A 12,984-nucleotide genomic window follows, 5' to 3' on the forward strand; every position below is an offset into this window, starting at 1 on the left:
ACATATTGGAACTCCAGTAAGATGGTAGAAGTCCCACCCTCACCATCTCAAAACAGAAAGATGCATGCCAAATTCAGTGATGTAAATCCCACTCCCACCCCAAGAAGAAAAGATACAATTTCCTATGAAGTAATTCCTATAGGAAGGATGCAGATCTATGTGGTAAGAGTAGTCATTGCCATAGTGGGGGTTCAAATGAGATTATTTACATAATTCTATTGTGTTATATATAAATATGTGTGTATATATCTGTACGTATATACATATAAACACACATATGTAAGTATGTGTATATATACACACATAAATGTATATATACACACATATACACATGCGTATGTATGTATGTATGTGATTTTCTCCAAACTTCTCTGTTCTGTCAAAATTATTCTTCCTTCTAATATTGTTACTGTATAAGTTGGTCTCCTGGTTCTGCTCACTTTGCTTTGCATCAGTTTATACAGGTCTTGCCTTTTGTCTCATCATTTCTTGTGGATCAATGTTTCTTTAGTCACTCTCTAATAGAATGCACGTATGTGTCTTTCCCCCTCTTTCTTTTATCTCACTGGGGCATATTTCTAGGGGTGGATGTAGAGTTTATGGACTCCTTGGCACAGCCCCAAGCTGCTTTCCAGAATGGCTTTATCAGTCCACAGATCCATCAATAGTGCACCGTTATCAGCGTTTTCGGAAGCTGCTCTACCAAGTATCACTTTCAGTTTTGGCCAGTTTGATACATACCGGGTATTTCTGGGCTGTGCCAGACTCAGACCAGATTCCTGGTAGTTTACATTCGACATTAGAACAAAAAGGTCACTCAGTGGTAAAAAGGATTTCTTAAAGCAGATTTATTTAGCAGTTCTCAACATGAGGGCATTTTTCTTTCCTGCCTCCTTCATGTTGTTGTGCCTGTGACTGGCCAGCATCGAAGGCAGAAAGAGAGGGTACAGTAGCTGAAAGAGCCCCTAGTTTAATTGTCCTGCCCTTGGTGCTTGCACTGAGAAAAAGGGGAGGAAAACGAGATGGACACAAAGTGACATCCATCTTCCTCAACACATGCCAAGGACCCTTTTCTGGAGGACATAGGGTGGTTCTGTGTATGATGTAACTTCCAAGGGAGCACTGGCCATTGGATGTAAAATAATGATGTAAAAGAAACCCTAGCAGCTCCTTTGTGTGTTACCTAGGGTCCTCCTCACCTCTGGTACCTACCCACTGCCCATTAACCCACCTATCAGCAGTCAGTAAGTATAAGAGGGGGTGCTGAGACCCATATCAGTTAAATGTTGTAACTCATTAAAGTTTAGCTGAGAAGATTAGGACTGATAGGTAAAAGGCTGGGAATCTTCGATTCTCATTTACCAAAATTCTCACTCTCTTTTTCCTGTTAGACTCCTTTTCTCAAGGATTTCAATTTACTTTGACAATGCTCATTATTTCCTATACCAAATTAATACTCATCTCTAGATGATAGAGGAGAAGGATCTAAGTCAGATAACTTGCCAGTGACAAAAGGGAAATAGTTCTTGCCTTCACATATACATAAAATATGTGCCAAATAAAATGGGGGGGGGGGAACAAGCAGTGTCTTCAGTGTCTTAGACAGGAAAGCTAAAGAGAAATTTCTCCACATCCCAGCATCACATATTTATTCTAATGAAGGCTTCTTCATCATCAGTCCTGGGCATGTCACCATCTATCTCAACCTCAATTTCTTCTGAGAGAAATTATTATTAAATAACCAATTATTGGGGAGATCTAGTGTTTTTTCCCCTTCCTATCTCCTCATTCTCTATTGGGTCAAGTCAGCATCTGAAGGACGTTGTAGATAATGAGATTGGATTCACTTTCTCCTCCTCTGGTTTAGTCACCACCTGAGTAGGGAAGTCCTTTGTGTTCTACTCAGGTGTAGGTGGGTGGGGGATAGATCCTTTATCTAGATTGCCTGAAGGTAAGGGTTATCTGGGATGAGAGAGAGTCCCTAGTTATAATATAAATTCTTCTTAATTGTTAACCTGTCAGAGTTGATTGCCATTCTCCCTGGACACCCTCTTTTTCAAGAGCATATAAGTTTTGAGTGGGTTCCATCAGGGGTCTTTGACATTCCTGAGTTTCACTGACCCCTTTTATTAATTATCTGCTAACAATAATTGGTGATTTTCCAAAAATGCTGCCTGTTCTAACCTGTAATCACTTCTTAACCTCTGACACTCTCCATGAGCTCCTTCTCTTGTCTTCCAACCACCAGTGCTCCCTTGGAATTAACAGAAACCAAAATACAATTTTATGAATTAATCTGTTAATCTTTTACTCAAACACTGTAATTACTGGATTTGGAAAATCACCAATAAGGTAGTCACAAAATACTGGCTACCCATATTTGCTATCTGCTTCCACCCTTAATATGTAATGAGAAGGGCATTGGACTGCTAGTCAATACTGCATTCCCAGATAGTCAACACCACACTATAGAGTTTGAGTAAGAGGTGTATAAGGAATCAGGGGTGAGAGACCTTTACTCTGGACTTGAAGTGTCCTAATGGTTCCTTACCAATCTGAATCAAAAGCAATCGTAATAGCAAGCATTTATATAGTGATTTTGATGGGGGAGGGGATCCCTATGGGTTCAGCAGATATTCTGATCTTATCCAAGACCAGAAAACCTGCAATATCGTCTGGAAAGAATTCAAGGTCTCAGGCTTAATTGGAGTGAGAGTTGTAGAAGTTTATTGTTATGCTTCCATGAGAAGTGGGCAAGAGTCCTTTAGGGGACCTGCCAGTGAGAGGGGTACAGGCTTTTACTTTTAAAGGGTAGGGCTGCCATTGTCAGGGCTGGCCTGACGGGAGGGGCCTCAATGCATAGACAAAGGTCAGAGCTGACCAAAAGGAGCTTGTGAATAGATAGTTTAGATAAGATTTGGGCCCAGTCCTTAATGAGACAAAAGGCAAGGATAAAGGAGGGTGTGGGCCAGGCCTGGCCTTGATTACTTAATCAAGAGATTAAGTAAGAACAAAAGGGGTCGAAGGGTGTTTCCTAGGTGGAATGTGGGATGGGGGAAGGGGCAGATCTCAAGGGCGGGAAAGGACAAATCACAACTTCACAGACTGGCTCCACAAGTTGGTCCGACCTAGACCCCAGGTACCGCATCAATTGTATGATGTCCAAAGCACTGTGGCTCACATGTCCTTCCATTTAATCCACACAGCAACCTCACGAGGTAGGTGTTATTATTATTCCTGCTTTTTAGATGAACTGTGTGACATATAAAAAGTTAGAGAGACATCGTTGCCTTATAATGTCCTCTTTCTACCTCAAATACCCTTTCTTGCAATAAAGAAATACAGTTTAGCAAAATAGATCAATGTACTAGACATTTCTGACATTATAGGCTCTACAGTTTCCCATCCCTCTGGTCCATGGAGGGAGGCACCATTCCCTCATATCTAAATATTCATCTCAGCAATTGATTTGATTTCTGATGTTGTATAGCTATTTTCCTGTACTTCATTGTATAAATTGTCCTGATTTCGCATCAGACTACACCAGTCTTTCCAAGTTCCCCCAAATTCTTCCTATTTGTAATTTCTTACACTATTCTATTTTGTTTACATACTCCAGTTTATTCAGATTTCCCAATTGTTGAGGACCCACTTTAGAAAAATGATAAGTGATGATGATCTCCTTGAAAATGCTTTTAAATAGTCCTTTGGGGTAGTATACATAAATGAAGTTCAGCTTAGAGTTAATTTCCTTCTCATGTGTTAACATTCAGACAAATAAACAGAGCTATTATCCCTAATGCCAGAGATATTTGTTTTTGTCCCCTGCCAGGTATTTTTGGACAGAAACTAGAAGAAACAGTCTGCTTTGAGAAGAGATATGGGAAGTTCCTGGCCCCCATCTTAGTGGAACAATGTGTGGATTTTATCCGACAATGGGGGCTAAAGGAAGAAGGTCTGTTTCAACTTTCAGGCAAGGCTAACCTTGTGAAAGAGTTGCGGGATGCCTTTGACTATGGAGAGAAACCGTCTTTTGACAGGTAAGTCAAAAAAAAGTCACCAAGTATTTACTTATTAAGCACCTACTATATACCAAGAACTGTGCTAAGTGTTAGAGAGATGAAAAAAGGCAAAAAACAGTCCCTATTCTCTCTCTCTCTCTCTCTCTCTCTCTCTCTCTCTCTTTTTTTAGCTTTTTGGAGGGCAATTGGGGTTAAGTGACTTGCCCAAAGTCACACAGCTTGGTTTTGTGTGTGTGTGTGTGTGTGTGTGTGTGTGTGTGTGTGTTAAGTGTCTGAAGCTGGATTTGAACTCAGGTCCTTCTGACTCCAGGGCTGGTGGTCTATTCACTGCGCCACCTAGCCGCCCCAGTTCTCCCTCCTTTGACCTATATGTCTATGGAAGGCAAGCTTCCCCAGCTCAGATAGCAGTGTGGCATTAAGGAGAAGACCCAGAGATCCATCATAGTGGACAGAGACATATCACCAGTATGTCAAATATTAGGTCCCCCCAAAGGCACAGACTGGCTTCTCTTGAGAATAGGCTGGCAACAATCATCCCAAATTAGGGATGTTTTCAAGGAAGGTGCCTAGCGCTCCTGAGGAAGACTCTACAGAGGGTAGGGAAAGAACAAAATGGTCATGGGACTGACAGATGTCTAACAGTGACAAGAGGTGCATCTTTCTAGAAGGCCTGCCTTTGAGCCCATGTGCATCATAAGCAAATGGAATCGGGGCCCTACCATGGACCATCTAGGCTGTAGGGACCCTATCCCAGCTCACAGTCTCAAAGAAGAAGCTCAGGTTTCAGAGCAAGGCTACATTTCCTCTTCAGTGTTATGATAGTACCCCAGAGGATCCAGGGAGTCATTTCTAATGCTATCGGTTCAAGCCTTCAGCTGTGTACTTTACACTCAAAATTGACCACTTGAGAGTCATTTCTGTTGGCTAGCTTTAAGCATCTTTTAGAAATGAGTCTTTACTAAGGTGGTATAGAGTTGATACAGAAATACCCCATGTCAGTGACACACTCACCCATAAGCACATATAGAATCCAAGGGAAAGGGGGCTCAAACTTAGACATCACATGTGATGGTGGGGTGCTATTAGGATGCTGACAGGAATTGGGAAATCCCACATTCTCCAGGACCTTAGAAACACACAAGGGCCTCTTCTACCTAAAGGCAGGAGCAGGAAGAGGCCAAGGCCTAAGCTGAAGCCTCTTCTTGCTCCCAAGTGATTCCTTTTCAGGGATTTTATTAGAAAACTACCCTTGCTTCAACCTCTCAAATGACTTTGGTTCTCAACTCATTTAATAATTTATACACAACCCCTGGAGCATGGCCAATTTTCTAGTCATATCTCAACACAATTTCTGAATAATAGCACATTAGCTCCAAGGACTTCTTGTACTTGGATTGATTGGGCATCTTATCATTTACTTTGTGTGGGTTGAGGTAGTTTGATTGAATAAGTTAATCAACCCCATGTTTACACATAAATAAGCTCAAAATAGCGAATGGCCATGGCCAAGCAGCAGGGAAATAGCAATGAGTCTAGAAAAAAATATTCAATGAAAAGGAACAGTCATCCAAATCTCTATAATAAGTAGATAGACCTTTTCCTGACTAGAGTAGCAAGAGGGTGTATTGAGACTGAGTTTTGAGACTTACACAGAATGATTCAAATAGCCATAGGACTATATGTCTGGCTTGACCTAAAAACATTTCTAAAGATTCTATAGTACTGAAACACATTTTGACCCATTATTACTTGAAATCATTTGAGTATATAGAGGATAAGTCAAGAAATGTCTTATGTGACAAATATTTCAGGTACTATGGGAACATTTTCCCATTCATAGTATGGGAAAACTAAACCCGTAGGTGGTGAGTCAACAGAAGATCTCACAGTAATTACAGGGAAAGAAGGATCCAAGAATAAATCTGTCCCATATGGAAAAGTAATAAAATAAGGGAATGGAAGGTAAGCTAGCATGATGCACAAATACCACCATCACAAGGGAGCCAGAAAGACAGGTATTCCTCTTTTTTACAATTGCTTAAGAGATACCTATGTACAAGTCACATACATTTGAGAAGAGAATGTAACTTTGGTAAGATAGAAGTTAAGGGCTACAGAACCATCTTTGGAAAGATAAGACAGAGAAGGGGCAAGGAGGACACCCCAGTCCCTGCAAGCAATAGCTATCACTTTGTTGGTCTTTCTTAATGGGTTTTTCCCCTATTCATACTCATAATACTTCCTACAGAGGATTGAAAATATATACCAAATTCTCTCCTAAACAGCAGAGTAAAGTGACTATTGCATTCTACAAGAAATACTTAAAATTCCTAATGCATACTGTCTTTTGAAGGCTTTGACCTTGGAGGACTGAGTTACAAAAACTCTCTATATCTGGAATTCATTGGTTCATCTTCAGAATTCCCAAAAGTTATTGCTGGCATCAACAAAGCAATGCATGAGGTGGCCTTGCATGCCCAACCTGTATAAATATTTTGATTGGAACCAATTTCCATCTTTTAGGATAGTAGCAGAGCACTGCAAACAAGAGGCTAGAACTTTATACCTCGACACTTTGACTGTCCTTTCAGTTTGCACAGAAGCATGTAGAAGAACAGAGTCAAGTTGTCCCAAGAACTGCCCAAGAGCCCTGGCCTTTCCATCTCTGAAGTTAATCCAGAGAAATTTGATACTGGGGATTCAGCTGTACTAGGAGAGAGAAAGGAGTAGTTGAGACAGAAGCTTAGTGAGAGGACAAATGTGATCCGACTACAGAAGTGGGATGTAAGATGTGCCCAAGTTTACCTACTCCTGGATGTTCCATGAAAGATCTAGAAAAATGTCTCTAGCTGTGATGAATGATCTCAGAGAACATATCAAGTCTTCCCAGTCCATATGCATCACCCATAATATGGTGCCAAAGTAGAATAAAAAGATTTGTGTGTGTATTGACCACCACACTTTAAACTAGTGGTGTCAAACTCAAATAGAAACGAGGGCCAATAGTCCAGACATAAGGATGCCCGTGGGCTGCATATTGACTTAGTTTTAAAATATAATATATCTATGCTTTGTTGTATTTGTTTTGATGAATGTTTCTCAATTACATTTTAGTATGGTTTTAGCTGCCCTCAGGAGAGTTGTAGGCTGTGGCCTGTGAGTAATGTGTTTGACGCTCCTACCTTAAGGAAAAGAATCAAGGCCTTACAAGGGTTGTTCTAGGATCAAATGAGATAATATTTGTAAAAGCACTTAGTCTAAGGCCTAGAACGTAGTAGGCACTTGATAAATGTTTATCTCTTTTCCTGTCAATCGCATTACTAGTTTCTTTACAGACTTGATCTTGAATCTTTCCTTCCTCTCGATACATTTACTGAAACGTGCGTACAAGAGCTAAACTCTACTTCAGTAGACTCTTCTCTCTAGGTTTTTGTGACACTGCTTTCTTCTCTTTGTCCTCCTATCTGTCTGACCACTCCTTCTGTCTTTCCTTTGCCGAATCTTCATCCATCTCATTCCCTTTCACTGTAAGTGTTCCCCAGAGTTCTGTCCTGGGCCCCCTTCTTTCCTCCTTTTACGTCATTTCACATGATGATCTGATCAATCGCCATTGTTTCAATGATTATCCCTACACAGACAACCCTCAGTTCTACTTATCCAGCCCTAACCTCTCTCCTGACTTTCAGTTTAGCATTTCCACCTGCCTGTTAGACACCTTGAACTTGATGTCCTATAGACATCTTAAACTCACCATGTCCCAAACTGAACTCATTATCTCTCCCCATCCCCAACTCTCTATTACTATTAAGGATGCTACCATCTTCCCACTCACTTAGGCTTGTAACTAAGATGTCATCCTCAATTCCTTACTCTCTTTCCCCAACATCCCATATCCAATCAGTTGCTAAGTCCTGTCATCTCTACTTTCTTTTTGGAGGGCAATTGGGGTTAAGTGACTTTCCCAAGGTCACACAGCTAGTAAGTGTGTCAAGTGTCTGAGGTCGGATTTGAACTCTGTTCCTCCTGACTGCAGGGCCAGTGCTCTACTCACTGTGCCACCTAGCCGCCCCCACCTCTACTTTCTTAACATCTCTCCTAAACAACACCCTTTTATCCTTTGACTTTCAATAATCCCTTATTACTTCACACCTGAACTGTTGCAATTGACTGCTAGTTGGTCTTCCTGCCTCAAGTCTCCCTTCATTCCAATCAATTCTCCAGTCAGCTACCAAACTCTTTTCCTAAGGGACAAGTTTGATCGTGTCACTCTCTCCCCTGTTCAGTAAACTCCATTGGTTCCCTATTACTTCCAGAATTAAATCCTGCTTGGCTTTCAAAGTCCTCCATAACCTGGTGTCTTCCTACACCTCACTCCCCTCCACATATTCTGTGTTCCAGAGGCACTGGCTTCTGAACATGGCACTCCATCTCCTGGCTCTGGGTGTTTTCACTGGTTGTCCCCCATGCCCAAAGCTCTCTCCCTTTTCATCTTTTCCTTCTAATTTCCCACTCTATTCCTTATGGATCCTGTTTGTAGTTGTTTGCATGTTTTCTCCTCGTTAGACTGTGAGTTCCAGGAGATAAAGGACTGCTGTTCTTATATTCCCGGTACGGAGCACAGTGCCTGGCACATAACAGGGGCTTAATAAATGCTAGCTGAATAGTTGACTGACTAGCTGAACTCAGCTTGTGCTCTACTATAAGAGATAATGCTTAGAATCTATAAGAGGGTAATCGCTCTTGCTTTGATCTGCTTGGATCTGGGTTGCTCTCTTGTGTGGTGGTTGTGGGATGAGAAATGCCAGTTTGCCAATGTGGTGTCTGTAGAGAGGGCTCCCTCCTCAGACCTCTGACAACATTTGCAAAAACCCTAGCGATTTGGGACAAAGCTTTCCTCTCTGGAAATTCTCATTTTTGACCTTAATTAATTTATCTTTGTTAAATAACATTTTCATCATCAATAAGAAGTCATAAGCCCTCTTTGTCGGCTTTCTAAGGAATCCATCTTATTTAATTTCCATCTCTCTAGGTCTATTTGTGGATCTTTTCAATTAACCTGTATTTTTACACTGTGCAATTTTAGTGGGCCAAAGGCCCAGTAAAGAGTGCATCACTTTACTGAAAAGTATCTTTAATGTTCTCTCCCTCCAGTAACACAGATGTGCACACAGTGGCTTCTCTTCTTCAACTGTATCTCCAAGAACTTCCAGAACCAGTCATTCCCTATGCCAAGTATGAAGATTTTCTGTCCTGTGCCAATCTTCTCAGTAAAAAAGAAGAAATGGTAAGTTTAATAGTAATTCTGAGTATACATGTGCTTAGGTTTAAAGTCAGTGTTTCCGACCTTTAATTTGTAATCTGCCCTTTTGATTTTCTTTAAATTGTTCTTATATATCTCTGTGCTAATTAACATAATAATCTATGACCCAAGGTCTCTAAACTCTGGGCTCACATGGAATGGATTGGGTCTGAACTTGGGGACCAACCCAAAATATTGTCACCATTTTGGGCTTGTTATGGTCTCACCCTTAAGGGAGTAAAGATGATAAGACTAACAGGAAGGAGTGTAATCCATAGCTCCCTATCACACCTTCTTCATGAGAATCTAGAAAAATGTACCTAACTGAATCTTGACTGAAAAAAATCTAAGAAAAAAAATAACAGTGTCACTTTTCCAGCTCAGATCAACATAAGAAGACAAAAACGGTCACTGGGAACATAGTCTGGCCACATTTCACTCAAAATGGTTAAAGGAAATAAATAAAAGTAGGAGCTTTTTTTAAAAAAAAAAAAGCCCCCCCCCCCCCAAAAAAAAACCCCAAACTCAATAAAATAGAGAAGCTGTTAGCTAACAATTCAAAAACAGGAAAAGTAAACCAGTATCACAAATAAAAAGGTGAATTCTCAGGGGTGGAGCCAAGATGGGGAAGTAGAAGCAGGAAATTCTGTGACCTCCCCCCACAATCACCTCAAATACCTATAAAATATGACTCTAAACACATTTTAGAGCTACAGAAACCACAAAGTGACAGAGAGAAACAAATCTCCCACCGAAGGCAGCCTGGCAGGCCCACAGAAAGAGTTTATCACTGCCCACTGGGAGCCCAGCACAGTTGGTTTTGGATCCAGGGAGACAGCAGCAGCCAGAGCAGACTTCAGAAGAGTGAATAACCAACAGCTGTGGCAGTTTCCAGACTTTTCAACCCCTAAACACCAAAAAGAAAGTAAAAGGTCAGTTCAAACTATGTTGGAAAAGAAGGGTGTGGTCCAGCCCTTGCCCCAGGGGCAAGAGGTGGTGGAGGCACAGTGGCTGCAGCATCTGCCCTGTGCCTGCCTCAGGAGCTCCTGGCCTATAGATCATAGGGGGACCAAGCGACCATTCAGAGGGTAATTGCTCTTGCTTTGATCTGCTTGGATCTGGGTTGCTCTCTTGCGTGGTGGTTGTGGGATGAGAAATGCCAGTTTGCCAATGTGGTGTCTGTAGAGAGGGCTTCCTCCTCAGACCTCTGACAACATTTGCAAAAACCCTAGCGATTTGGGACAAAGCTTTCCTCTCTGGAAGCAAAGTTCTACCGAGGCAAAGAGCAAAAAGTCAAGTATTTGACTGGCAATATGAGCAAGCAAAGGAAGCACAAACAAACCACAGAATCTTTTTGAGGGGACAAAAAGGATCAAAGCATGGAGTGGGAGGAAGACAATGAAGTCAGAACTCCTGCATCAAAAGCTCAAGAAAAATGTGAAATGGTTATAGGCCACCGAGGAGCTCAAGAAGAATTTTGAAAATCAAGTAAGAGAGGGACAGCTAAGTGGTGCAGTGAATAGATTACCAGTTCTGTAGTCAGGAGGACCTGGGTTGAAATTTGGCCTCAGATACTTAACACAAAAACTAGCCATGTGACCTTGGGCAAGTCACTTAATTGCCCTCCAAAAAGCAAAAAAAAAAAAAAAAATAAAAAAAAAAAAACAAGTAAGAGAAGTGGAGGAAAAACTAGAAAGAGAAATGAGAATGATGCAATAAAATCATGAAAAGAGAGTCAACAACCTGTCTGAAGAAAATAACACCTTAAAAAATAGAATAACTCAAATGGCAATAGAGGACCAAAAAGCCAATGAGGAGAAGAATGCCTTAAAAAGCTGAATTTGCCAGGTGGAAAAGGAATTTCAAAAACTCACTGAAGAGAATAATTCCTTCAAAATTAGACTGCAGCAAATGGAAGCTAATGACTTTATGAGAAATCAAGATAATATAAAACAGATCTAAACAAATGAAAAAATAGAAGGCAATGTGAAATATCTCATTGGAAAAACCACTGGCCTGGAAAATAGATCCAGGAGAGATCATTTAAAAATTATGAAAGCCATGATCAAGAAAAGAACCTAGAAATCATCCTTCAAGAAATTCTCAAAGAAAATTGACCTGATATTTAAGAACCAGAGGGCAAAATACAAATTGAAAGAATTTACCAATCACCTCTTGAAAAAGATCCCCAAAAGAAAACTCCTAGGAATATTATAGCCAACTTCCAGAGTTCCCAGGTCAAGGAGAAGATATTACAAGCTTCCAGGAAAAAACAATTTGAATATTGTGGAAACACAATCAGGATAACACAAGATCTAGCAGTTTCTACGTTAAGGAATCAAAGGGCTTGTAATATGATATTCCAGAGGTCAAAGGAGCTAGGATTAAAACCAAGAATCACCTACCCAGCAAAACTGAGTATAATGTTTCAGGAGAAAATATAGTCATTCAATGAAATAGAGGACTTTCAAGCATTCCTGATGAAAAAACCAGGGCTGAGTAGAAAATTTGACTTTCAAATACAAGAAGCAAGAGAAGAATGAGAAGGTAACAGGGAAAAGAAATCATAAGGAACTTAATAAAATTGAACTATTTACATTCCTACATGGTAAAATGATGATTGTAACTCATGAATCTTTTCTCAGTAGGAGGATAGTTTAAGGGAATATGTGTGTGTGTGTGTGTGTGTGTGTAATATATGTATGGATACATACATATGTTTATATAGGAGGGTATATGGGTGTATAAATACATATGTGAGTGTGTGCATATATGTGTACATGTATACATAGACAGAGGACACAGGATGAATTGAATATAAAGGGATGTTATCTCAAAAATAAAATTGAGTTGAGAGAGGAATATAATGAGAGGAAATAGGGAGAGATAGAATTACCTCATATAAAAGAGGCAAAAGAATTCTGTTACAATGGAGGGGAAGAACAGGAAGGCAAAAGGGAATGGGTCAACCTTACTCTCGTTGAATTTGGCTTAAGGAGGAAATAACATACACACTAAATTGGGTATCTAACCCTACAGGAAAGTAGGGGGAAGGGGATAAGAGGGGGGATGATAGAAGGGAGGGCAGATTGGGGGGGGGGGGGGGTTTAAAGCAGAACACTTTTGAAAAGAGAGAGGGAAAAAAAGTAAAATAGAACAAGTTGGGGGGCAGGATAGGATGGAAAGAAATATAGTTATTCTTTCACAATGTATCTACTCTGGAAATGTTTTGTGTAACTACATATGTATAACCTATATTGAGTTGCTTTTCCTCTTAGTAGGGGTGGGTGTCGAGGGAAGAAGGGAAAGAATCTGGAAATCAAAGTTTTAAAATCATGTTAAAAATATATTTTTTTTTCATGTGCAACTGGGAAATAAGATACACAGGCACTGGGGTAAAGAAATCCATCTTGCCCTACTAGAGAGTCAGAGGGGGAACGGGGGAAGATATGAGAGAACTGATTGGGGGAAGGGATATTCAGATCACTATTTTGGGACGGGGGTAGGGGAAAGACAGGGAGAAAATCTGTAACTCAAAATCTTGTGGAAATGAATGTTGAAAACTAAAAATAAACACATTAGCCAAAAAAAAAGATAATTAAAAAAAGGTGAATTCACAACCAATGAATAAGACATAAAAGAAATTATTACAAGCTCTTCTGC

At 40.4% G+C, this 12,984-nt stretch overlaps 1 protein-coding gene across 4 annotated transcripts in view; it reads left to right on the plus strand.

Moving 5' to 3' along the window:
* The window catches only part of ARHGAP24 (Rho GTPase activating protein 24), a 104,253-nt gene that overhangs the window by 70,685 nt on the left and 20,584 nt on the right, over window positions 1-12,984 (plus strand). For all 4 annotated transcript variants that reach the window (XM_069093162.1, XM_069093177.1, XM_069093169.1 and 1 more), the window contains 2 exons: window positions 3,833-4,040; window positions 9,174-9,306. In XM_069093162.1, the coding sequence (XP_068949263.1) occupies window positions 3,833-4,040; window positions 9,174-9,306 (341 nt within the window). The remainder of the gene's footprint in view (window positions 1-3,832; window positions 4,041-9,173; window positions 9,307-12,984) is intronic.

Source organism: Petaurus breviceps, unplaced genomic scaffold (genome assembly GCF_028583685.1).
Source record: "Petaurus breviceps papuanus isolate PSGF00001 unplaced genomic scaffold, PetGlider_PUasm1.0 126, whole genome shotgun sequence".
Lineage (NCBI taxonomy): Eukaryota > Metazoa > Chordata > Mammalia > Diprotodontia > Petauridae > Petaurus > Petaurus breviceps.